The sequence below is a fragment of the Crinia signifera genome, chromosome 6 (assembly GCF_055691185.1).
Source record: "Crinia signifera chromosome 6, ASM5569118v1, whole genome shotgun sequence".
In the NCBI taxonomy this organism is placed as follows: Eukaryota; Metazoa; Chordata; class Amphibia; order Anura; family Myobatrachidae; genus Crinia; species Crinia signifera.
The window spans coordinates 235528189-235551570 of NC_139222.1; the positions used below are offsets into that span (position 1 = coordinate 235528189).

Consider the following 23382-nt stretch of genomic DNA (forward strand, 5'->3'; position numbering starts at 1 on the left):
ATGCGATTGCATGCGATTTTGCGGGAGGTGCGATGCAATGCGATCCCCAGGGCTAACACAGCAGTTAATAAATTACATGAAAAAATCGCATTGCATCGCATGGCACTAAAATGGCCCATGCGATGCGATTTTCATACGCAGAATCGCCCACTAAGCAATTTGCTAGGAAACAAGTACCAGTACTTGTGTAGTTTCACGGTGCTGCGGATGGCGCTGCTGAAGAACCTTCTCTAGCACAATTGAGCTGAGCTGGGATTGGTATCGAGTACAGTGCAAACGGCGGCTACAATATACATGTGAGGTGATGGCAGATAGAAGCTGTATACTTCCCAAAACCAATATGGCTGCTGGTCCTTCAAGGGGGTGCTGCGCATGTCCAGGGGCAGCAACCCTCCTTCCATGGGCCTTTGCGAAGTCAGCCTGACCTTGGCCAGCACAGTGCCTAAGACAGTTTAAAAAAAGTAAGTGTGATCTAATATATATATATAAATATATATATATATATATATATATATATATAATATATATAGTCATTACTCTATGTGTAAGGGGCGCTACTACTGTGGACATTATTCTATGTGTAAGGGGCGCTACTACCATTGGCATTAATCTATGTGTAAGGGGCCCTACTACCGTGGGCAGTAATCTGATGTATATGTGTAATGGGTAGGCCCGGCAACATGGACACCCGGGCCAGGCCCTTGGGGTTGCGGAACACAAAAAAAAGGCTCAGTTCTACCCCCTTTTCCTGATTACCTGTCACTTGGTTCATTCCCAATACAGTGCAGCACTGCAACAGCCCTTCCTTGACTCTTGCGCCTCTGCTACCACCAAGGAGCAGCCCGGAATCCAGCAAGTGTGCTGCCTAGCCTCCTACAGCACACAGGCGCCTTATTAACCTTTCCGTTTCACTGTAGAAAAGTTTCAGTTTTTACAGACAAACTGTAACTGTAACGTGATTACAGATGCCCGGCACTCATTTGTGTATTTTTCTCTGTGGGAGCCATTGTGGTGCTAGTACAGCATGGGCTGGGGAAAGCGCTGCAAGGTGGACAGTGAAGGTGGAAAGTGAGGGAACTGGAAGGGGGTCAGTATGGACTGCTAATGGGCCCAGTGTTATATATGCATGGAGGATTTGAGACAGCTATGTAGTGTGCTATCAGAGAGATATGGAGGGATTGCTTGATCAGCCAGACACATAGCGCAGGCGGAAATGAAAAGGGCAATCAGAAAGTTATTAGATGCAATGGAGGCTGTAATCCGATTTTGCTACATCCATTTTGCCCTAGCGCTGGTAGAAAAGCTGTGCCACTTGATTACATTTGCCCCCAATCTGAAAGTTGCCAACTAGCCCCTGCTCAGTAGTCTAACATGTAGCCTCTGATTGTTATATATGAAAGCTGTTGTCATACACTGGTTGCTCATATACAATAAGCTACTTGGGTTATTTTTGGTGCATCATTGACCAGGACCTCAGCTAATTTAGTTGCACTGTGTTCTCTTTGTTAAATCTTCCTTTTGTTCTTTCCTGTTCTGTAATTATCCCTTTATACCACAACAATGGAACTGATGCATCTGCAGTTGTTTGGCTGAGACTGTCTGTTATATTAATGTCCCAGAAAACATCCAGAACTGAATCACGTAGACTAATCCAATAGGATGGCTACACGCTGTTTAAAGCAGAGCATGTTTTCATTCAGCCTGCTTTGCCCAACTTCCCCTGTTTCCATGTGTATATACAGAACAGCGTAAAGGTTTTTTTTCACTTATACCCCTTTTACACCAAAATCATGGATCTGACCTGGTATTTGGAACACGCTTCCAACCCGGGACAGATCTGAGATTTTAACTCATTTACACGGGGGATATTCCCGGATTGGCATCTTTCAAATCGCACATGAGCAAATAATGCCACCCCCTGGGTACCGATGCCTAGAAGGACAGAGAGCAGCGGAGACAGTATGCACCCTTTCGGGACAGTATGCACCTAACCTCCGGACTGAGGGGGTTATTCTGATTCACTCGCAAAGACACAATCACTCTCTAGTGAACAAAACCATATGCACTGCAGGTGGGGCTGATGTAACATGTACAGAGAGAGTTAGATTTGGGTGGGGGGTGTACTTCAAACTGATATCTATATTGCAGTGTAAAAATAAAGCAGCCAGTATTTACCCTGCACAGAAACACTAAAACACTCAAATCTAACTCTCTCTGCACCTGTTACATCAGCCCCACCTGCAGTGCAAATGGTTTTGTCCATTAGAGAGTGATTGTGCCTTTCCAAGTGAATCAGAATAACCCCCTTACTGCAGGATGCTGCGTTTGGGAGGTATGGGCTCTTCTTTTGCTGTAAATGGATCCTGGGACGGATGACTCGGGATGCCCATTTACACTGCCCCTGAACACGGGTCTTTCCCCTGCTCAACTCTGCTCATTACCTGGATTGCAGGGTTTTTGAACATGAGTACATTTTTGGGGTGGGGGTTCATTTACACTATATTTCCAACCTAGGTCAACACAGCAAAATCCCAGGTTATTTGTTAGGTGTAAAAGGGGTATAATTAATAAACTATAAATGCATTGCATTATTATCAGTACCGGCTCTACCATTGGGCAGCTTTAGGTAAAATCCACTGTGCTAAATAAAAAGAAGCTAGATGCAGTCTGTGAGACTACACTGGCTTCACTGTGACTGGCAGTGACTTCCTATTGGAAGTCTGACCTGCCAGTCACCAAAAGGCAGTCCCATTGGGTTATTATTCCCTCCCTCCGGGATGCCTCTATGGGCTGCTACGGCGGCAGCTCATAGAATCCAGGGTCCCGGTGCCTGTCATCTGCAGTGTACAGGCGCTGGGACGGTGATTTAGCTTCTATGGGCTGCTGCTGCGACGAGGACCACTGGGGACTTGGAGACGTTGCTGTTCCTACGTGAGAGATGTAGTAAACCTTGGAGGGAGATAAAGTGAAAATACAGTATCAAGCAATCAGCTCCAGTCAGTTTACACTTGACAAAGACAGGAGCTGATTGGTTGTACTTTATCTCTCACCACTTAATCTAAACGCTTTGATACAGTATGACCCTAAATATAGTTACACAGAGTTCAAAAATGCATTATTCTGCTAATATTCTGTAGAGGGCTGGTACTCAACCTTGGAATTCAAAACATAAGTGAGATTTAAATATCAAGGTTTATTTCAATGTGAAGACATGGCAAAATGCACAACAATACTACTTACTGTTACATGGGCTGAAATTTAATAGGATGAGAGATTCGGAAAGTGAGAGATTTGGTAATAAATCTCCAGTTTTTTAAAGCAGCAATCATTTACACTTTAAAATCAAGCTGGTTTTACAGTGTAAATGATTGCTGCTTAGAAAAAAATGGAGATTTCTTACCAAATCTCTCACTTTCTGAATCTCTCATCCTATTAAATTCTCCCCTGATCTCTGAAGCCTGTAGGTGCAGTACTTTATATACAGTATATAACATTCATCACAAATACATGACCAGTTATTAGTGTAGACACGTTGGGTGACATGTAATAGGATGCGATTTTTGTTAAGGTTCCAAATCGCATGTTTGAGAATCGCAAACTTTCTGCCCAAATCGCAAATGTAATAGGATGCATTTTTTCTTGTAGATTTTTTTACACATGGTAATGTATGGTTTTTGGTCATAATTTAAAAAAACAGCATGGGGTCCCCCCTCCTGAGCCAAACCAGCCCCAGACTCATTGAGCCGGTCCTGGTTCAAAAATATGGGGGACAGAAAAAATCTACGGGTCCCCGGGATTTTGAAACCAACACTAGGCTCCAGCAGCCAGTGGTGTCATGCCATAGCCAGGGGACACTTTTTATAGAAGGACCCCAAGCCATACCATGAGCACCACGGCTGATCAGCCCTGGACGGGGTCCATGGGGGAGTCAGAACCCCCCCCCCCCCCCATTGAAGAGGGTTCCTCCATCCAGGCATCCTAGGGCAGTGGACGATGGGCTGATCTGTGTAAAAAATAGAATTAATAATAATATATAATAAATAATATATTGCCTCTGGGTGTCTGGGATGATGCAGAGCCTGCCCCCTCCATTAGTGGTCAGTTACCTTCTTCCTGGCACTCAGCAATCAGCACCTCCAGTCTCCATTGCGTCTGCTGCAAGTGCAAGGAGTCATTTCCTGCACCTGCTTCTTCCTGGCTGACCAATCTCACTGACACCAGCAGGCAGCAGCGGCTCACAGTGGTACACTCAGCACTCCGCTGTGCTGCCTGTGTGGGGGCGCTGATCCCGCAGATGGCGCCGCTGCCTGTCATATACGGCAGTAGTGTCAAAGGAGGTTGGCGGGCGGGACTCGGGGCGCCGCTCTGGACCGGCGCCTACCTGCTTTGCAGGCTGTGCTGAGCAGGTAGCGCCGGCCCTGGCTGTGTACATTTTAAACAATGCAACGCAAAGAAACAACCACTCATTGCATTGTATTGTGACTTTTAAAAGTGCGGCAGTTTAAGCATTGTTTGCATAACTGGGTTTGTGTGATACGGTTTTAACTAATCAGATTAAGTCTGCTAAAGTCATTATCATCATCAGTATACATCGGTATTTTAACACTCAAAAATCAGGTGCCGGATAAGTGACCGACTGTCGGGATTCTGACGGTCATTTCTCCGACATTGGAATCCTGACTGTCAGAATCCAGACTTACACAGGCTATTTTCCCTTGTACCCCCATAGAGGGAGAATAGAACAGATGGTGGGCGCAGCGAGCCCACAAGGAGCTTCAATGCACTTGCCCCCCTGTCGGGCTCCTGACAGTCTGGATTCAGATATTGGGGAAATTACCTTTGGAATCCCGACTGTCAGTAACCTACACCATACCCTGAAAATAAGGGCCCCCAGGCAGACTGAAAGAAATCTGAAACTTGTGCTTGTGCCCAGTTCTGCATAATAATCACTAAAACCGTTAGTGACTGACCGCAGTGATCCGTAGGGGCTTAGGATAACATCAGTATAACACCACTTATTTCCCAATATAAGCTCCGACTCCATGCATACTCAATTCAAAAATACCCCAAAAACAAGTTTTACATACTGTAGGAAGACATAGTTGGTGTCATTTTTCAACATTATGGGCAGTATTCAATTAAAATATTCTCCATGCATGGTGAGCGATTTTCTTTCCGCTTGCCATGCACTCGCCGTGTTTTTGCGGAGATTCTCCATGTTTGGAGATTCTCCGCCACGGCACTTTAGATAGTATTCAATGTGACTGAGACTCGCCGCCCCTCACGGCGAGTCTCAGCCAATCCAGCGTATGAGGTGACGCTGCAGGGAGCCTGAGGACGGCGGCAGGCAGGGAGATGGAAGTCTCCATGCCTGTCCCAGAACATATGTGGGGGGGAGGTTTTTAATTTTTTAATTAAATATATATTCATGTGCTATAAGCACATAAATAAAAAAAGCATGCCCTTTCACAGATTAAAATTCCTGATTTTTTTACACCAAAATTAAAACAAAAAATTTTTTATTGTAAAAGTTCATATTCCACTTCTCCATGAAAAGATGGAGAATTGCTACACGGAGAGACACGGCGAAAATCACTTAGAAAGACGGCGAGAAGTGCACGTTGAATAGGGTTGCTCGCTTTTTGAGAGCAAAAGTCTCCTTCCAACGCGAGAAAAGCACAAACTCGCCATAAAACACGGAGAATTTTTCTCATTGAATACTGCCCTATGAATGTGTAGGAATCGTGAATGATGTCAACATATCATAATAAGGATCAGGCCATTGCACTCATTGGAACTCTGCTCAGATGACTCCGTGGAACTGGCAGTCACATGACCGGAAGACACCACTTGAGCCACTGCAGCCACTGGAAGCAAATACATCACCGCTGGGTCATCAGGGGTGATATGTTGACAGTTAATCAGAAATGGTCAATGTCAACATTATGATGATGTTGTCATACTCAAGTCAACATTTCATTCCATACCCGTGTTATCCATTCTACACAGTAGTAACAATATGGTGCCAGTGATAGTTCCCCATACAGACACCCCCCCCCCCCCCTTCATGCATGGTAGGCACATATGGCTGACAGTCAAGGGGCATTTACAGAGATGCAGAACTGCCATTGGAGAGTCTTCTACCTACACTGCTGGCTCCTACAATGTGACAGAAGCTAAGTGCTGCATATAATGTCACAGTGAAGCATCTCGCTCCTGTCACTGAAGAGGAGCCAGTATTTTGATGTGACCACTCAAAGGGTAACACCTTCCCCCAGTGACATCAATGCACACACACAAATATACATACATACATACATACATACATACATACATGACAATAATCTAACAGCGTAGAGCCGGATAGGTGTATTAGTTATTAGGCATCTATGATATTTTTCAGGGGCCTTATGAGGGGCTGGTAGTTGCACACGAATACTAATATACTATATAATATAAGGTACTTGTGTATTTTGGCGGCGCCCATCGCATCGCATACCATAAGGCGTATGCGTCCTCCGACCTTTTCATACCCCCACTATCCACGTCGGCGTGGAGTCGAGAATAGAAAGTGTGGCGAGCGCAGCGAGCCACCATACCCGAAGCGTGGCGAGGGGACGCGGATACCTGTGAAGGCCGCGAGGGGACTCCGATACCTGTGAAGGTATCCGCGTCCGCTCGCCACGCTTCGGGCTCGGTTACTCGCTGCGCTCGCCACACTTTCTATTCCCAACTCCACGCCGACGTGGATAGTGGGGGTATGAAAAGGTCGGAGGACGCGTACCTCCTCCCCTCGCGGGCTCGCTGCGCTCGCCACGCTTCGGGTTCACGTTTATAGTGGGGGGGTGGCGTGGGGGTGCATTTAACATTGTAAGCACCCATTACGGTGCTTAAAAGCACCCTTTAGGGTGCTTATACAACCTTTCATCGTATATGGGGCAAAAATCGCGTCGCATCGCATGCCATGCGATGCGATTAAAACATTGCGCGGTGGGAATCGGGGGCGCCGCTATAATACACAAGTACCTAATATAATAATATACTAATAAGCATCCAGTGACAAGATAAGATGAGAACAGCAGCACCTATCACCACCCAACCCAAATACTACGTAAACTTACAGCTAGCATAGCAGTGGGTGGTGATCATTAGGCTGACAAGCATAAGGTAGACAGTCAATAGGTTGTCCACTATTTGTCATGGGTTCTAGGTTCAAGGGTGTGATACCCTGCATGATGTTATTAGGGAGAGTCAGCCATAGAAGTGATATTGACTGCTTTCAATCAACTGGTTTAAACTTGAATGGGAGGAGAGGTGCCCCCTTTGAAGCAGGAGCCTGGCGGCAGATGACTCCATTGCCTCCCAGAGTTAAGCCTCTGTGTGCATGTGTGTAACTGAAACCCCCATGAAAATCCTGCGTTTGCCCCTGGGTGTGCTCCCCAGGAATAAAGAAGTGATGGAACAGAAGCGTGGCACCTTCAGTACAGTGAGCTGCAGGTGAAGCCGCAACGTGTATGTAGCCGGTGCCAAGATACAGCATCATTTTATCACACAGCCCTAAAGCAAAGAAATAATAATGCAGAACACTTTTAAACACAATTTATTTTTTGTTTTAAATAATCAACTAGATCATCCAGTGTTTGGATCTCATACATTGTTATTAGAGCTATTATCAATGAATGCTGTTTGTTTCATATGAATATAATCAACAAATGAAAAGATTTCACCAAAACCCAAATAAAAATGCCCTTTTAAAACACAGCAGCTTTAAACAACCTAATATTACACTGCTAGGATGAATACAGATGATTGGCTTTACTGAAAAAAGTCTACATCTTATAGCCAGTACACAATACAGTAAGGACTTTACATCGTGCTTCCTGCCTAAGATCTAATTGTTCCTTTTTTCAGCTCGTTGTGCTCTACACAAGCACAAAGTCACTTCTAGAGCCTGGAGCCATGATCCCGCCCCCTGTAAAAGCAATACAGTAAGTGCCCAGGACTACGCACTACCGCAGGATAGATAATTTATCAAAGTTCATGAGAAGTTGGCAACAGCAATATGGTTAAATAAAGGGTTTCGTTGTGGATAGCTCAATTTTTTTGTTTCGCATTTTAGTGTAGCTTTTGCAAAGTTGATAAAAAGGCTGAATTAAAGTAAAGTGAGAGGATACATGCACCAAAATATTCCTAAACCTGAAGAAAAATGGTTCGGGACAGCAGAATTCCCGCTTTATGTACTACAGTTTGCAGCAGAATTAAAGAAATTTGTGTAAAATCTGCTTAGCTTGTTTATTTTTTTCCATATACAAACATTGTAATTGATAATATACAAGATTTTGTGAAGAACACGCCCAGTATACCCCATCGGTGAAGTATTATCAGACACCTATCTGGTTATATGGATATGTGAGTGATCTCCGGTGGGTAAGCGTGACCAGGCGGTGCAGTATTAACAGGAAATGTAGTCTTGTTAGAATTTTATACAAGTGTCACTTATTTACAGCAAATCCATTGATGATTTATAAAAGAAAATCAAGAGCATTTTACACCCCAACTTTTGAGGGCACAGGTTAAAATAAGGCGAACTGTTGCTTATTTAGTGATCATTGTGTCTTTCGCAAGTCCCATCAAGGTCATCGTCTTCGTTGGTGTTCCAGCCCCAGGAGTATCCCGATGCTCCGAAGAGATGCTATTAACAGCATGGCGCATTATATGTACACTGCATTGTAAACTATACACTCCTTGACCCAATCCGAATGAAGGTGATTTCCCATGCTCTGTATAATTGGCTCATGCTAAAATAAAGGTTTCTTGCATAAAAAAAAACCCATGCGGCTAATGTGTGAAAGCGGAAAACACACACTTTTTTTTTTGATGATTTTTATTTCCGTTATTTCCTCTTCTTCTGTATGTCATCTGAACACTGGCAGCAACCTCTGACCCTTAGGAAAAAAGCAAAACATTGGTTAGATTCATATGGTCCACATCACTATAATTTATGCACCGAAAATCATAGGCAAATGCAGTGGGGTTTCTGGGTGCCCGGAAACTCCCCTCCTCTTGGTAAGTGTCTTAAATTATGACAACAATATCTGGTATATAGTGTGATCAATAGAGCTGCCACCACATCATGCAGTGTAAGGGACAGAGCAGAACCCCCAGTGCACATGCCCAGTGTACCAGCTTCTTCTACCACATTTACTGTATGTGTGGTTCTGAGCCTTCAAACAACACAATGGACCAGAGAGTAGCTGCCAGGAGGAAGAGACAGGAGCCTTACCATGATGTGGGAGATTGTGAACTTAGAAAGTGCAGTACTGGTTCTATTATGTATGTGTATTTATTATGATATGTGTAACCTTTTCCAGACCAATGTAGTATTTAAGTCTGATGTCATTCAGTGTGCTGGGGGGAAACAATGTATGGTGAATAAAGCGCTCAATGCATCGGAGTTGCTGGGACCTGGCACACCGAGAGGGGCTGTTTGGCTCCACTGGAGCCACAGTGTATAAGGATTCATCTGTAAATTGGATGAAAACACCAGAATACAAATTCACACAATAATAACCCAATGTATACAAACCAACTAGACATTCAATGTGTGCTATAAGATATTAACCCCTTCCCGACGAGGCCTTTTTTGTTAATTTTTTTTTTTTTCCTCGCGTTCAAATAAGCGTAACTTTTTTAATTTTCCGGCTATATAGACACATGAGGGCTTTTTTTTTGCGGGACAAGTTGTACTTTTTAATGGTACCATTTACTATACCGTATAATATTCTGGGGAATCAGGAAATAATTCAATGTGGGGTAAAAAAGAAAAAAAAACGCAATTCCACAATTTTGCGCTGGTTACGGTTTTTTTGGAGTTCATAGTTCGTTTAAAATGATGGGTTATCTTTATTCTATGGGTCGTTACGATTCCGGTGATACCAAACTTATATAGTTTTCGTTACGTTTTACCACTAAAAAAAAAAGAAAATTTTACGTTTTTTCTAATTTGCGTCGCGTCGCCATGTTCTGCGGCTTATAACTTTTTTATTTTTCCACCTACGGACCTGGGTGAGGGCTCATTTTTTGCGGGCTGAAGTGTACTTTTTAATTAATACCATTATGGGATATGGGCGACTTTCTGATCTCTTTTAGTTATTTTTTTTTGGGTAGGCGATGCGACCAAAAAACGTAGTTTTGGCGTTGGGAATTATTTTCCGTTTACGCCTTTAACTGTGCGGGATAACTAATGTTATATTTTAATAGATCGGACTTTTAGGAACGCGGCGATACCAAATATGTTTATTTTTTTTATTTTTTATTTATTTTTATTTGTGAAATGGGGAAAGGGGGGGTGATTTGAACTTTTAATATTTTATTTTATTTTTTTAACTTTTTTTTTTTTTTTTTACTTTTACTACAAGGCCCCCTAGTGTACTTGACCACTAGGGGGCGCGATCGCCTGTACTAGGTTCAGCCATAGAGCTCTATGGCTGAACATAGTGATTTTCAGCACTTCCTATTACATCCTGCCTCAGGCAGGATGTAATAGGAATGCTGACACGGCCAGCACAGGGGTCTACATTAGACCCCTGGCTGCCATGGCAACCGATCGGCACCCTCCGATCTCGCCGCGGGGGGCCCCGATCGGCGCCGGAGGGGGGCGCCCCCCCTCCGATCAGCTATTTAAGCACTGCGGGCGCTTTGCCCGCGGTGCTTAAAGGGTTAAACGGCCACGATCGGCGAACTCGCCGCTCGTGGCCGTGAGAGCAGGTACCTGGCTGTAATATACAGCCATTACCTGCTCTCTTTCAAGCCAGCTCACTCCGTGAGCTGGCTTGATTCCCCCGCAACCGACATATGACGTAAATGTAGGTCATATGTCGGGAAGGGGTTAAAACATAGTAATAATTAAAGGCTGAAATCCAGTCATCCTACAGTAGTCAGTAGTAGGGATGGCCATCGACCATCGATGATTTAAAATCATGGATGGTTTATGGCCGATGTTGAATACTTTTGCCATCGATGTGGGAGAACCAGGTGGTTTCCCTACATCGATGGTAAAGGAGAACCGATGGTTCCTTTTTTTTTTCAATGTGCCGTGACACGGAGCTTAGCTCCGCCACCCGACGCCCCTAGGTTTTGATTGGCACAAGGGCCATTCAATCAAATATAATGGATGCCAATCGATAGCTAAAACTATCGATGGTTATCCATCACATAGTTTACTACTATCGATGGCTGGGTGCAGAATCACCATCGATGGCAACCATCGATGGCATCTGCACCGATGGCCATCCCTAGTCAGTAGTAGTCTATTATTTTTGTTCCACGAGTATATTTTAAAAAAAATGACAACATTGTGTATTATTATAAAGAACCTATACTACCGCAACGTGGAATAATACTAATACTATTCAGCTAATGGAATGTAAGTGGATATATTATGTTTATTTTGTATGGTGGAAAACTGTATACTGTGACTGTGTGGTAAAATCACAAACATTATGGAATGCAATTCACTTCTGCAGATGGATCATGTGTGTTTTTGCACCCAAAACAGCCGAATGGGTGAATCAGATATGAATGCAACTCAGTCACATCTCCACTTGAGGCTTAACTGGGTGTATCCAAATCAAGTGACGGCATGACAAGGGCATGTTGCTGCACATACAGTATGTGAAGATAAGCTTGTTTACAGACATATCCTGTACTTTGCACCAATGATAGTACTGCTAATAATGGCAGCTATGAAACCAAGAGTATAAATAGGAACAGTGCTGCCTGAAAGGGGTGTATGAACTCTACACACAGTATGGGTGAATGTTCTCATTTCCATCCTTACGCGTATTGTGTGTAATCACTGGAGATGCCACCAGATGGCGTGGGTCAGCTAGGGTCCATCAATGAATGCAGCTATCTTCTCAATGATCATCTCCAGTCTGGACTGTAACCTCCAATCTGGCCTCCTTGACTCCCACCTCTCCACTCCAATCTGTTCTCCATGCTGCAGCATTCTTCTTTCAAAACAAACTATGTCTGCCTCCCATCACCTGCAAACCTTATGCAAGGCCCCTTCCCCCTTCAGAACCTATTTCATGTTTCTCACTCTCACTTACAATGTCCTCATCCAATCTACTCCCATTTAAATCTCCCTTCACAATGATGCCCACACTCTTTACACCACAACATTGCCTCCAATGGTTTGTACGTGCTGCTCCCTTCAGTATTCCTGGAACTGTCTATCTCTCCCTATCAGACTCTCCACCTCTCTCAAGACCCATTTCTTCATTAAAGCCACCCATACTAACCCACTGCACCATGCTCACAGTCTACTATGTTTATGTTACTTATCTGTCAGCCCCTTCCCTTTAGAATGTGAGCTCTCATGTGCAGGATCCTCTTCCCTCATCCCCTTACTTAGAGTATAATCTACTCCATACTCGCTACAATGGCACCTAACTCTTCATGTCACCAAGCTGCTTATTTGAGTGATATGAGTAGCAATGTTTATATACCATGTACTTGTTCTGCATTGTCTTGTACTATAAGTCACAGTTGTATTGTTTCGGTCATACAGGTGGTGCCGCCGGCTCGTGATTGCAATATGTCTCGGTGTGCCATGTAGTAGTAGTAGTAGTACGTTTATTTATAAGGCGCCACAAAGTGTCCGCAGCGCCGTACATAGCAAACAAAAAAAAAAATTACAAGGTAACGTACAGGGTGTGTAGAAAGATACAGTATAAATAGGGGTATAGCTGGTAGAACTAAAATCAGCATCAGTTCAGAAGTAGGTGTCAAAATAGTCAAGGAGACCGAAGATGAAGTAGAGGAAGGGAAGAACAGGACAGGAGCACAGGTGAGGTAATGAGGTAGGGTGAGTACGTGAGGAAGGAGGGCCCTGCTCATAAGAGTTAACATACTAAAAATAGGTGGGTGGACGAACGAAATACAATAGGATAAGTAGGAACGGAGGGGAACGGAGGCAGGATAGGAGGATCAAAAGAGGTTAGGAGGAGGCATAGGCTAGTCGAAAAAAGTGGGTTTTGAGGGAGCGCTTGAAGGAGGTAAGGGAATCAGATAGCCTGATGGGTGGCGGGAGGTTGTTCCAGTGCAGGGGGGCAGCGCGAGAGAAATCTTGGACACGGGAGTGGGAGGAGGTGATTAGGTGAGAGGTCAGTCGGCGGTCAGCGATGGAGCGAAGAGGACGGGAGGGAGTGTGGATAGAGATCAGTGAAAAGAGGTAGGGAGCTGTGGAGGAGGAGAGAGCCTTGTAGGTGGTGGTGAGGAGTTTAAAGAGAACTCGGAAAGGAATGGGGAGCCAGTGAAGAGATAAACAGAGGGGGGAGGCGGAGGTAGAGCGGCGGGAGAGGAAGATGAGCCTAGCAGCAGCGTTAAGAATGGATTGGAGAGGTGCGAGGCGGGTGAGAGGTAGCCCAGAGAGAAGGATGTTGCAGTAGTCAAGGCGGGAGATGACAAGAGAGTGAATGAGAATTTTGGTCGCGTCAGTGGAGAGGAATGGTCTGATGCGTGAGATGTTGCGTAGGTGAAAGCGGCAAGACTGTGAGAGAGCACGAATGTGGGGGGTGAAAGAGAGGGAGGAGTCAATGATGACACCGAGGCAGCGCGTTTGGTCGGTGGACGTGATCTCGGTTTCACCAATGCTGATGGAGATAGTGGGAGAAGAGGGGATGTTCGGGGGATGGAAGATTAGAAGTTCAGTTTTAGCCATGTTTAGTTTCAGGAAGCGTTGGGTCATCCAGGCTGAGATGGCCGTGAGGCATTCGGAGACCTTGGACAGAAGTGATGGGAATAAGTCGGGGGAGGAGAGATAGATTAGGGTATCATCAGCATAAAGGTGGTAATGAAAACCATAGGAGCTGATGAGGGTGCCCAGAGAGGTGGTGTAGAGGGAGAAGAGGAGAGGGCCAAGGACTGACCCTTGGGGAACACCGACTGGCTGGGGGGTAGTAGGAGAGGAGGAGCTCGGAGTGGAGACGGAGAAGGAGCGATCGGAGAGGTATGAGGTGAACCAGGAGAAGACCGTGCCAGTGATGCCAAAGGAGCGGAGGGTGTTGAGCAGGTAGCCGCCCTGTGCCATTCGCAGAGACGGGTAGACAGGGATGTGCGAGCGTCTCACTCGAACGCGCGTCCTATTTTTGGGGGTGCTTTGAGGAATGCCACACCAAGATGGCACAGGGCGGCTACATAAGAGCGGCTACATCTGTATGTTTATGTACATTGTTAGGTGCTGCAGAACCCTTAAGGTGCCATAAAATAATGGATAATAATCCCTGGCATAACATTAGAACACCAACCATACAGTGGGACTGCTGGACAGAGACCTGGACAAGGTGATGGAGATGTATTCTCAATTTTGCATGTGTCCCTTAGTGAGTTCCACAGAAATAACCGTTCTTCATTGTTCTAACACATACAGTATATAAATACCTTACGACGTACTGTGGTATTACGAATAACTTTTCTTCTCAATATGTCGAATTTCCTTCTTGGTTTTCACTTTATATCCCTCAGTCTGTAACGAGAGTGAATAATAATTATTACACAGATAGAAATATGATGCTATGTCTTTGCCACAAGTAGCTGCCAACTTGATTATATAGTAAAAACAAGTTTAGGAGCCAATTTTACCGGATAGTCTGGAGTAAGAATTAGACACAGAGTCAGTAAATCCAGAAACGTTAGTACAGGTTAGACTGGTAGCAATACATTACACAACACAGCAACACTCAAAATATTTGCACTGTATTGATAAACCAATTCCATAACCACTTCTGGCATTACCAAATCATGGAAAACTTTGGCACAGGAACATAATATATGTATATACGGCCCGATTACAATTAGCAGCAGTTATTAAACACAGGCTTATTGGTCAGGCTGCACTTATCGTGGATTTCTGTTAAGGTCTGAGAGACATTTGAACGGAAATCCCCTGTAAGTGTCCTTATCTCAGTTGCTGCAAATGCGTTATCCCATCGCTCTGAGTATTTTTCTTGGAACCAATGGGTTAATATGTATTTGTCACAATTTTACCACCAAGGTAAACATAATGGAGTATTTTATTCCAGTAGCATATAGCAATACTCACTTGTATTTAATGTGTGTATTTACAACTTAACAATATTACCCAACTAAACAACATAGGAAGGGCAACCTACCTGTACTGCCAGCAACTGAGATAGATTTCATTGTCCATTTCATAGTAGTGGAGACCACAGAATTTAATTTGATTTATTAAGAATAATACTTAGAACAAGATTGACTTTGGACAGAAATGTGTCTGCAGACCATGAGAAAATCTCTGGGCGCACAGCAGATATTACAATTCTGCAGAAGGAAGTGGTTGCTGGCTCCTCATAGGTTCCTACCTCTGCGCCACCTTCCTGTAGTTACATTACTGTACACACCAGTGATTACCAACCAATTGTCAACCGTGTGGTATATTGTCCTGCCTAGATTTAATACATTTAATATAAGGAATAAACCTTTAAAATATATTGCAATTCAAGTGCAACTTTTAGAAGTTAGATAAGTTTTAACAAAATTACAAGCAATACTTACCTACGAGCCATATTCCAGTATGGACATTATTGACTTTACACTTTTTTTTATTTCTACAGTATTTCAATGAATTCCCGGCTTCCTGAGGCTGGTTTTACATTCTAGTTGTTTACCAAACGTATACGGTGATAAAGAAAATGAATAATCAAAGTAGAGGAAAGGTCCTAGCAAGGGGTGTAACTATCATAAGTTCAGGGGGTGCAGCTACTATGGGGCCCACTTCACTTTTTAAAGTAACATGTGCTATATACATACAGTATTTCAACATTGGGAGGTAAATAGGGGACAAACTTTTGCTATGGGGCCTACAAATATCTAGGCCCTTATTTTGGTCCGTTCGACTGGACCATTTGTTCGCACAGGGACCGATGGTGTGCGTCTGTGCATGCACAGACGCATTTCTGTGCATGTGCAGATGCAGGTTGCATGCTGCCACTGCGAACACCCAACACTGCGGAAGAGAGGCTGGGGGACTCTCCTATGGAAACGCCCAGCGTTTCATGCGCGCTCCAATGAAAATGCTGGGCGTTCCCATGGAAATTGCCCAGTGATGCGCGCAGTTGACATCACCAGATGTCAGCTGCCCGCCCACTTCCTGCCGAATGCCTTGGGTCTGAGAATAGTTTTTTTTTTTTATACAACCCTTCAACCATGAATCACCAATTGTATAGTGATGCGAGCACCTTTGATCTACACCAATTTTTCCTTATATGTTTGACTGGAATCCTGATTGGGCAATACATGGTTGTCTGATTGGGCTCAATTACTTGAACCTATACTCACCCAGGGCCGGTGCAAGCCTCCCGCCCGCCCCAGGCAAAAAAAACCCGCGCCACCCGCCCGGGGGGTGGGGAGGGTGCGGACGATACTTGCTGCGGCACGGCGCGGGGGTTTGCAGCCGATACTGCGGTGGGGGCCCGCACCCCCCCACCCCCCGGAGCTATGTACCTGCTGTTAGAAGCCGCGATGTGCAGCTTTCGGGTGCTGCGAGTCCTCTCTGTCCTCGCTGAAATCCCCCCAGCAGAGCGCGGGCGCCGCGCGCCGGGGACAGCGTTGCTTCACGCCGGGCGGGATGGGATGCTTTCTGGTACCTCGGTGGCTCAGTACCGCCCTCCAGTGGCCGGCGCCCTAGGCAAATGCCTAGTCCTGCCTAGTGGTGGCGCCGGCCCTGTACTCACCCCTTACTCGTATAGTGTTATAACACAATACAGACAGATCAGAAGGTGGAACCTAATAAATGTATGCAGTAATGATACCAATTGTTGCAGCATCAACACATTTCAATAAGTCTCACAATATAATGTAGATAGGTAAACAATAGTGATAAATAAAAAGCCAAGCATCTATAAATATCTATGACACACACTAGTAAGCACAAACCAAGCTGTTGCACACACTTCTGTATGTACTCATTATGAATGATAAGAAAACTTGGCACACAGCAAATGAAAGCATATTCCAGCACCACAAACTGAATTACTTGCCCCAACAGTTACAGTTCCACCAACGTTTTTGTCTTGTGGAACCATAACACGTCTCACGACTTTCCGCGTTACCTAAGAAAAGCAGGTACATTGACTTTGTATGGTGTCTAAAATTTATTTGAGAAAACAAAACTCTTTATTGCACACAAACTGTCAACCCTAGACAGAGAAGATTCAAGGAAACCAAAGCAGGACATAGAAAAAACATTTACTTTTCTTGTGATGATGTTGCCTTCTTCATCTGTATACTGCTCTTCCGTAACAGATTCACCAGGAATGTTTTTAGCTTTCTCCCCCTAAAGAGTGTCAGATCGTTACGTCAATCACACATCTCTATTCCTATACAGGGCACGCCAGGCATGCAGGGTAGTGAAATAAACGCAAGCTGTAGGGCATCATGCCAAGTCAAGGTCAGGTGAAATTGGAGGTAAAAACTGCACAACGCATTCCAAGTGCCTCCACCCTACACAATACATTTGAACTATAAGGGTTAATTGAAAGAAGACTGGTTTTTGGTTCAGGTAGTTGCTATAGAATGATAATGGTCTTCGTTGCTCACTCAGAGCTCATTCTGCACCATTGCTAATTTACAGTCAAGCTTAAACAGTTGGTTGAATTAATGATGACCGATCTCCATGGTGACTGAGGTAATTGCTACACACTGACAATGTGTCTGATTCAAGGATGGGTGCAATGTCGATACAGGATGCAGTGGAGTGAGAATGCATGTGCTGCATTGGTCTTGCAATTCTGCTTGCAATGTGGATTTATGTGAAAATTGATTGGCAGTTAGGGAACAGTTTGTGGGCAGTAACAGGTTAGGGGGTGGGCACCCAAAGACAGGCATGTCTATACCATTTCAGGGGTATTCCACAGTCTGCGACAGAGATCCCATTTGTAGTTAAAGTTGCTCTGGCGTCCTACTTCTGTGGCCATGACTAGTTCAACTATTGACTGATGTGTGTCTGATGGTTGCATCTTTGTACACAAACAGCAGATCTGAGACACGTCCAGTGGGAGTCTTAATACAAATATAGACGGCTGCAACATTTGCATAATACGGAATTGCGGCTGCACAGACATTTGCGTACATCTCTGGATCAAGCCTATTATCCACAATGCTGGGAGGATAATGATCACTGCTAGTTGCGTGCACAGGTACTTATGTAATATCTGGGCTCCCGTTTTTCTTATGAGACCGCGGCCGCTCGCCACGCTTCGGGCACGGTGGCTCGCTGCGCTCGCCACACTATATAAAATCAACTCCATGCGTAGTTGGATAGTAGGGGTATGAAAAAATGGGGTGCATTTAACATGGGAGCCCAGATAATACATAAGTACCGTTTCTTCTTATACATTTCACATTTTATGAGACAATCAAAACTGTGAAACTATCAGCATAGATAGACGCATAGAACGCTATGTGCTAACAATGTATATCTATATATATCAATCTATAGATTGTAAGCTTGCGAGCAGGGCCCTCCTACCTCTATGTTAGTTTGTTTCTACCCAGTTTGTTTAATCACTGTTGTCTCCAATTGTAAAGTGCAATGGAATATGCTGTGCTATATAAGAAACCATAAATAAATAAATGTGTTGTGGTAAAATTTAGCACTTACTGTAGGCCCGTATTCCCGTTACATCTGCCCCACCTGCAGTGCACATGGTTTTGCCAATTTTGAGAACAAATTTGTACTGCGATCAGATCTGCATAAGAGCCATAGTCAGTGGCGTAAGTATAGAGGGTGCAGGGGTTGCAACTGTTATGGGGCCCAGCGGGTTGGGGGGCCCGGGGGCCAAGCAGGTGATCCCCTGCACCCTTTTTATTTCTTGCTGTGCTGACATCTAGTGCCCGGCCACCTCCCACCCCTTCAGCGGATACCTAGATGAGGATCCAGGGCACAGACCCGCACCCATCACCCATGACTGCTAGAGCCAATAGGGTACCCTCCGGCGCAGGAACACAGGGCAACCACCGCCGCCACTTCTGACCCCGGGGCACAGGACACACTCCGGCACCAGGCACAGAAGACCCTGCCTTGTGCGCCAGGATCCCCACACACACTCCACTGCCACTTCCAGCCCGGGGGACAGGACACTTGCTGGCGCGTGGCACAGGAGACCGTCGTGTACCAAAGCGCAGCACAAGAAACCTGCTACTGCAACTTGCGGCGCTGTGCACAGGAGACCCTGCGGGGCTGGACCCATCGCAGCAAGACTCCCACTGCAACTTTAGGCCCTGGAGCACAAGACACTACCACTTCTGGGATCTGGACACAGGACACCCACCACCTGCCTGCTGGAGCCGATGCGTGACGACACCACTGCCAGAGCCTGCTGGAGCAGAGGAGATCTGCTACTTCCGAGGCAGGTGAGAAGTAGCCCTGCACAGCACCGCTTGTATTTTGGGGGGATCAAAGTGATGCCTGTCAACTGTATAAAACCCATCTCACCTCACATCACAATATCTCATCTCTCTTACTCACTCCCTCTCTCTCACACCCCACCTTCACTTTCTCCCCATCCCCTCTCCCCCTCTCTTACCCCCTCCACCTCTCTCACCCACCTTCCCCTCTCTCACTGCTCCTCTCATTTCCTCCTCCCCCTCTGTCTCAGTTCCTTTATCCCTGTCTCATCTATCTTCACTCCCCTCTTTTTTCAATCTCTCCTCATCCTCTTTTCTGTTTTTGTCTATCCTGTACTTTCTCTTTCCCGCTACTGTACCTCTCTTTCTCTACCACTCCCCCCTGTCCTCTTTCCCTTGGTCTCTCTTCCTCCTGCCATCCCTCTTTCTCTCCCCTCCTGCCCACATGGTCTCTCTCTTCCCCCTGCCCCCCCCCCCTTTCTATTTCATTTGCTCTCTCTCCCCCCTTCTCTTTCCTTTGCTCTCTCTCCCCCTGAGCCCTCTATCTCCCCTGGTTTATCTTCCTCTTGCCACCCTTCTTTTGCTCTCCCTTGCTTTCTCTACCTCTGCCCCCTCTCTCCTGTTCTCTCTTCCTCCTGTGCCCTCTTTCTCTCTCCCCTTCTCTCTTTTCCCTGTGCAGCCCCTCTTTCTTTCAACACTCTCTCACTCCACCTCACCTCTCTCCTTTTCTTTCCCTGCTCTTAGTTTCTCTTTCTCCTCTCTCCCCACTTCTTTCCACACACTTCTCTCTCTTCCCCTCTCTCCCCCGTCTCTCCTCCTTTCTCTACATTACACTCACTCTCTTGATCCCCTCTTTCTCTGTGACACCCTATGTCTTGCTCCTCTCTTTCCCTCATTTATCATGTTGCCCCCTCTTACCACCTGTCCACCCCTTTCTTAATCCTCTCTCTTTCCCAACACTCTCTTGAGAAGGTATGTGCACACCAAGCACTAGTGGCAATGTGGCTTTCAAAATGTTGCTATGGGACCCTCATAGTTGTAGTTACGCCCCTGGCCATAGTGATATTAGTATGGATCGTGTAATAGTTACTGCATCACAGCGCTGAGGTCCTGGGTTTGATTCACACCATGGCTCTAACTGTGCAGAATTTGTATGTTCTGCCCAAACTTGCATGGGTTTTCTCTGGGTACTCTGGTTTCCTCCCACAAACCAAAAATATACTGGTAGGTTAATTGGCTCCAGAAGAAAATAACCCTAGCATGTGTGTGTGGTAGGGCTCTAGATGTAATCTCCACTGTGACAAGGACTAATGTAAATGTGCAAAATAATTTCTGTAAAGTGTTGTGGAATATATGTCATACTTGCTGACTTTTACATTTGCCTCTCCGGGAGAAGCCCGGAGAGGCCAGCCAAATCTCATGGCCGGGGGACGGGAACAAGGCGGCTGACTCAAAACCCCGCCCCCTCTCCGTGGACCTGAGCTGGTGACATCACTGAGGAATGTCACTAGTTCTTACTTAATAAGCCAAACACCTAGATAATGTATTCCTACACTGTGTGTGAATGATAGGCACAAACCATGTATGCTTAGCACCCTTTATTCACAATATTAGTATTAACGGATTAAAGGTTTGCATACTGTATGCTGTGTACATCAGTGGATTTGTGTGACATCAGCTGCTTTCAATGGGCCTGATTCAGACCTGATTGATCATCTGCAAATTTGCAGATGAGTGTGATTAGCTAGCCACTGCCCAGACAGAAAGAAAACCTGCCCTGTGCAAACCTGCCGATACATTGTAAAAAATGTCATTATCCGGTATCCTGTCGCATATCCATATACGCAATTCACAGGTTTGCAGTCTGTGCAAATGTGAGTAAGTCTGACCCTTCCACAACTCTGTGATAGAGACAGTCCGATGGAGGCGGGTGCTGACGTCACAGACCCTCACTTAAAATGCTTGGGCACGTCTGAGTTTTTTTCTGACACTCACAGAAAATGGGATGTTGCCACTCCCAAACACCGACTTCCTGTCCGGCATATTGCGAGGGGATTGCGATTAGATATTTTTTATGCTACTTTGGCTCACACATGCATGTTTCAATCTGTACTCATGCGCAGTCATTACACAATTGAATCGTACATCGGCGATCAATTCTGAATCAGGCCCAATGTTTATATACTGACCATGCTAATAAATATAAAACGTGCGAAATATACTCAATTCATACTTGCCTACCTCAAGAGTCTCCTCTCCAGGAGAAGTCCGGAGAGGTGACTCTCTGCAGCTTTTCGGGGGGTGGGGATTGTCTTCATTAAGCCCTGCCCTCATTAAGCCCTGCCCCACCCCTGTAAATTATGCTTTTGAATGCTCTTCGGGGAGGGGGTGGTACTAAATGAAGCGATTCACGTCATTTAAGCTCCACCCCCTCCCAAAGAGCCGCGAATGCCAGTATTTGACCGGCGCAGGGAGCGGGTGCAGGGGCTGATGCGGTGGCTCCGCAAAATGCAGGAGGTGTGCCCACCCTTCCGGGGGGTTTATGGAACCTCCCGACCATAATTATGACTCAATTCGGAATAAAGGTTACAATCTACATGGCATGTGGCATGGCATGTGCCAGTTAGTTACAGCCTCTCCAATGAAATAGGGAGAGTGGAACTGGTCGCCCTCTGCAGCAAAGTCCAGAATCAAATATACCATAATTATAGAAACCTGTTTCACTATTCTAACCTCACAGCCATAGAGATATGGCAGGTAGTTTATCTCTATCCAAGGCTTAGTAAATAAACCCATTTGTGTGATGTCCTATCAGCTGCTCACATGTGCTGTCAGCTGCTCACATGTCCTATCAGCTGCTCACATGTGCCAGCATTTTTTTTACTGTAATAACCAATGAGAACGGCAAGCTTAAATTGTCTTATTATTCATTATATTATAATAATTTGTTAATATTCAGTTGAATTTTGAATGTCAGCACCTGCGTAACTAAATCTCTTCTGTGCCCTGGCATTTAGGTGATGGGAAAGTTTGTTTTAATACTAGCAATACACTATGCCAGGTAGGTCGGCAACTAATTATATATTATACACTTTGTATTATACACTATGTAGACAAAAGTGATTGGACACTGACATTCAAGAGATTAATGGAACTTTGTAGACATCAGACATCAGCACTTACTGCAGACACCCATCAGTTCCTGGACAACAGCAGGCTGCATGTTTTGCCATTCCCCCTTAAGTACAATGACCAACTATGACATTGAAGAAGGTCGATCCGGACTAGAATGCCCTGGTCACTTTAATTCACCCCAGACATTCTAAATGGGGTTAAGATCTGGGGCAAGATGTAATAGGGTGCGATTTAGGGGTCTAAAAAATCATAACAAAATCTCAAATATAATAGGGTGCGAATTTCTAGCAAAAGTCAGGAATTATGAAAAATTATGAATTATGTGATTGTGAAAGTTTAGTTAAATTTAAAAAAAAACATGGGAAGCCCCTCTGGGGCTTCGCTGTGGGGGGTTAAGCCAGTTCTATATGGCATAACCCCATGGAAGCCTATGGGCTTCCTTTCGCGGCCCCCACCGCCCCGCGCACCCCCCCGCCGATCCGCGATGCCCACCTTCACCTGTGTCCGGGCAGCCTCCTGCTGTGCTGCCCGGACCAGTGATCTCCTCCTCCCTGCACAGCTTCCGGGTGCAGAGAGGAGGAAAAGGAGCCCTCACACAGCCGGGTAAGGGTTCAGGGAGGGAGGGGAGACCCGCAGCACATCGCCAGCCATGCGTTTTGCGTTAATAATTGCATACAGTATGTTACTGCATATGCGATTATTAACTCTGCCAGTGCCGGCGATATTAGAGAATCCCCCCCTTTGGCTTTAGGCTGCCCAGATGACCTAAAGCCAAATGTACATAAAGTAAGGGTTTCAGCAGTCAGTTACATTGGC

At 45.4% G+C, this 23382-nt stretch overlaps 1 protein-coding gene across 7 annotated transcripts in view; it reads right to left on the bottom strand.

The window, feature by feature from the left end:
* Positions 1-7584: 7584 nt before the first annotated feature.
* The window catches only part of ANK3 (ankyrin 3), a 333783-nt gene continuing 317985 nt past the window's right edge, over positions 7585-23382 (bottom strand). For 5 of the 7 annotated variants that reach the window (XM_083149133.1, XM_083149134.1, XM_083149128.1 and 2 more), the window contains 2 exons: positions 14446-14530; positions 7585-8945 (listed from right to left, as the gene is read on the bottom strand). In XM_083149133.1, the coding sequence (XP_083005259.1) occupies positions 14465-14530 (66 nt within the window). In that variant the 3' untranslated portion in view covers positions 7585-8945; positions 14446-14464. Of the gene's footprint in view, positions 8946-14445; positions 14531-17063; positions 17136-17275; positions 17360-23382 lie in introns of all 7 variants that reach the window. The other 2 variants (XM_083149135.1, XM_083149129.1) reach the window with 2 other exon arrangements.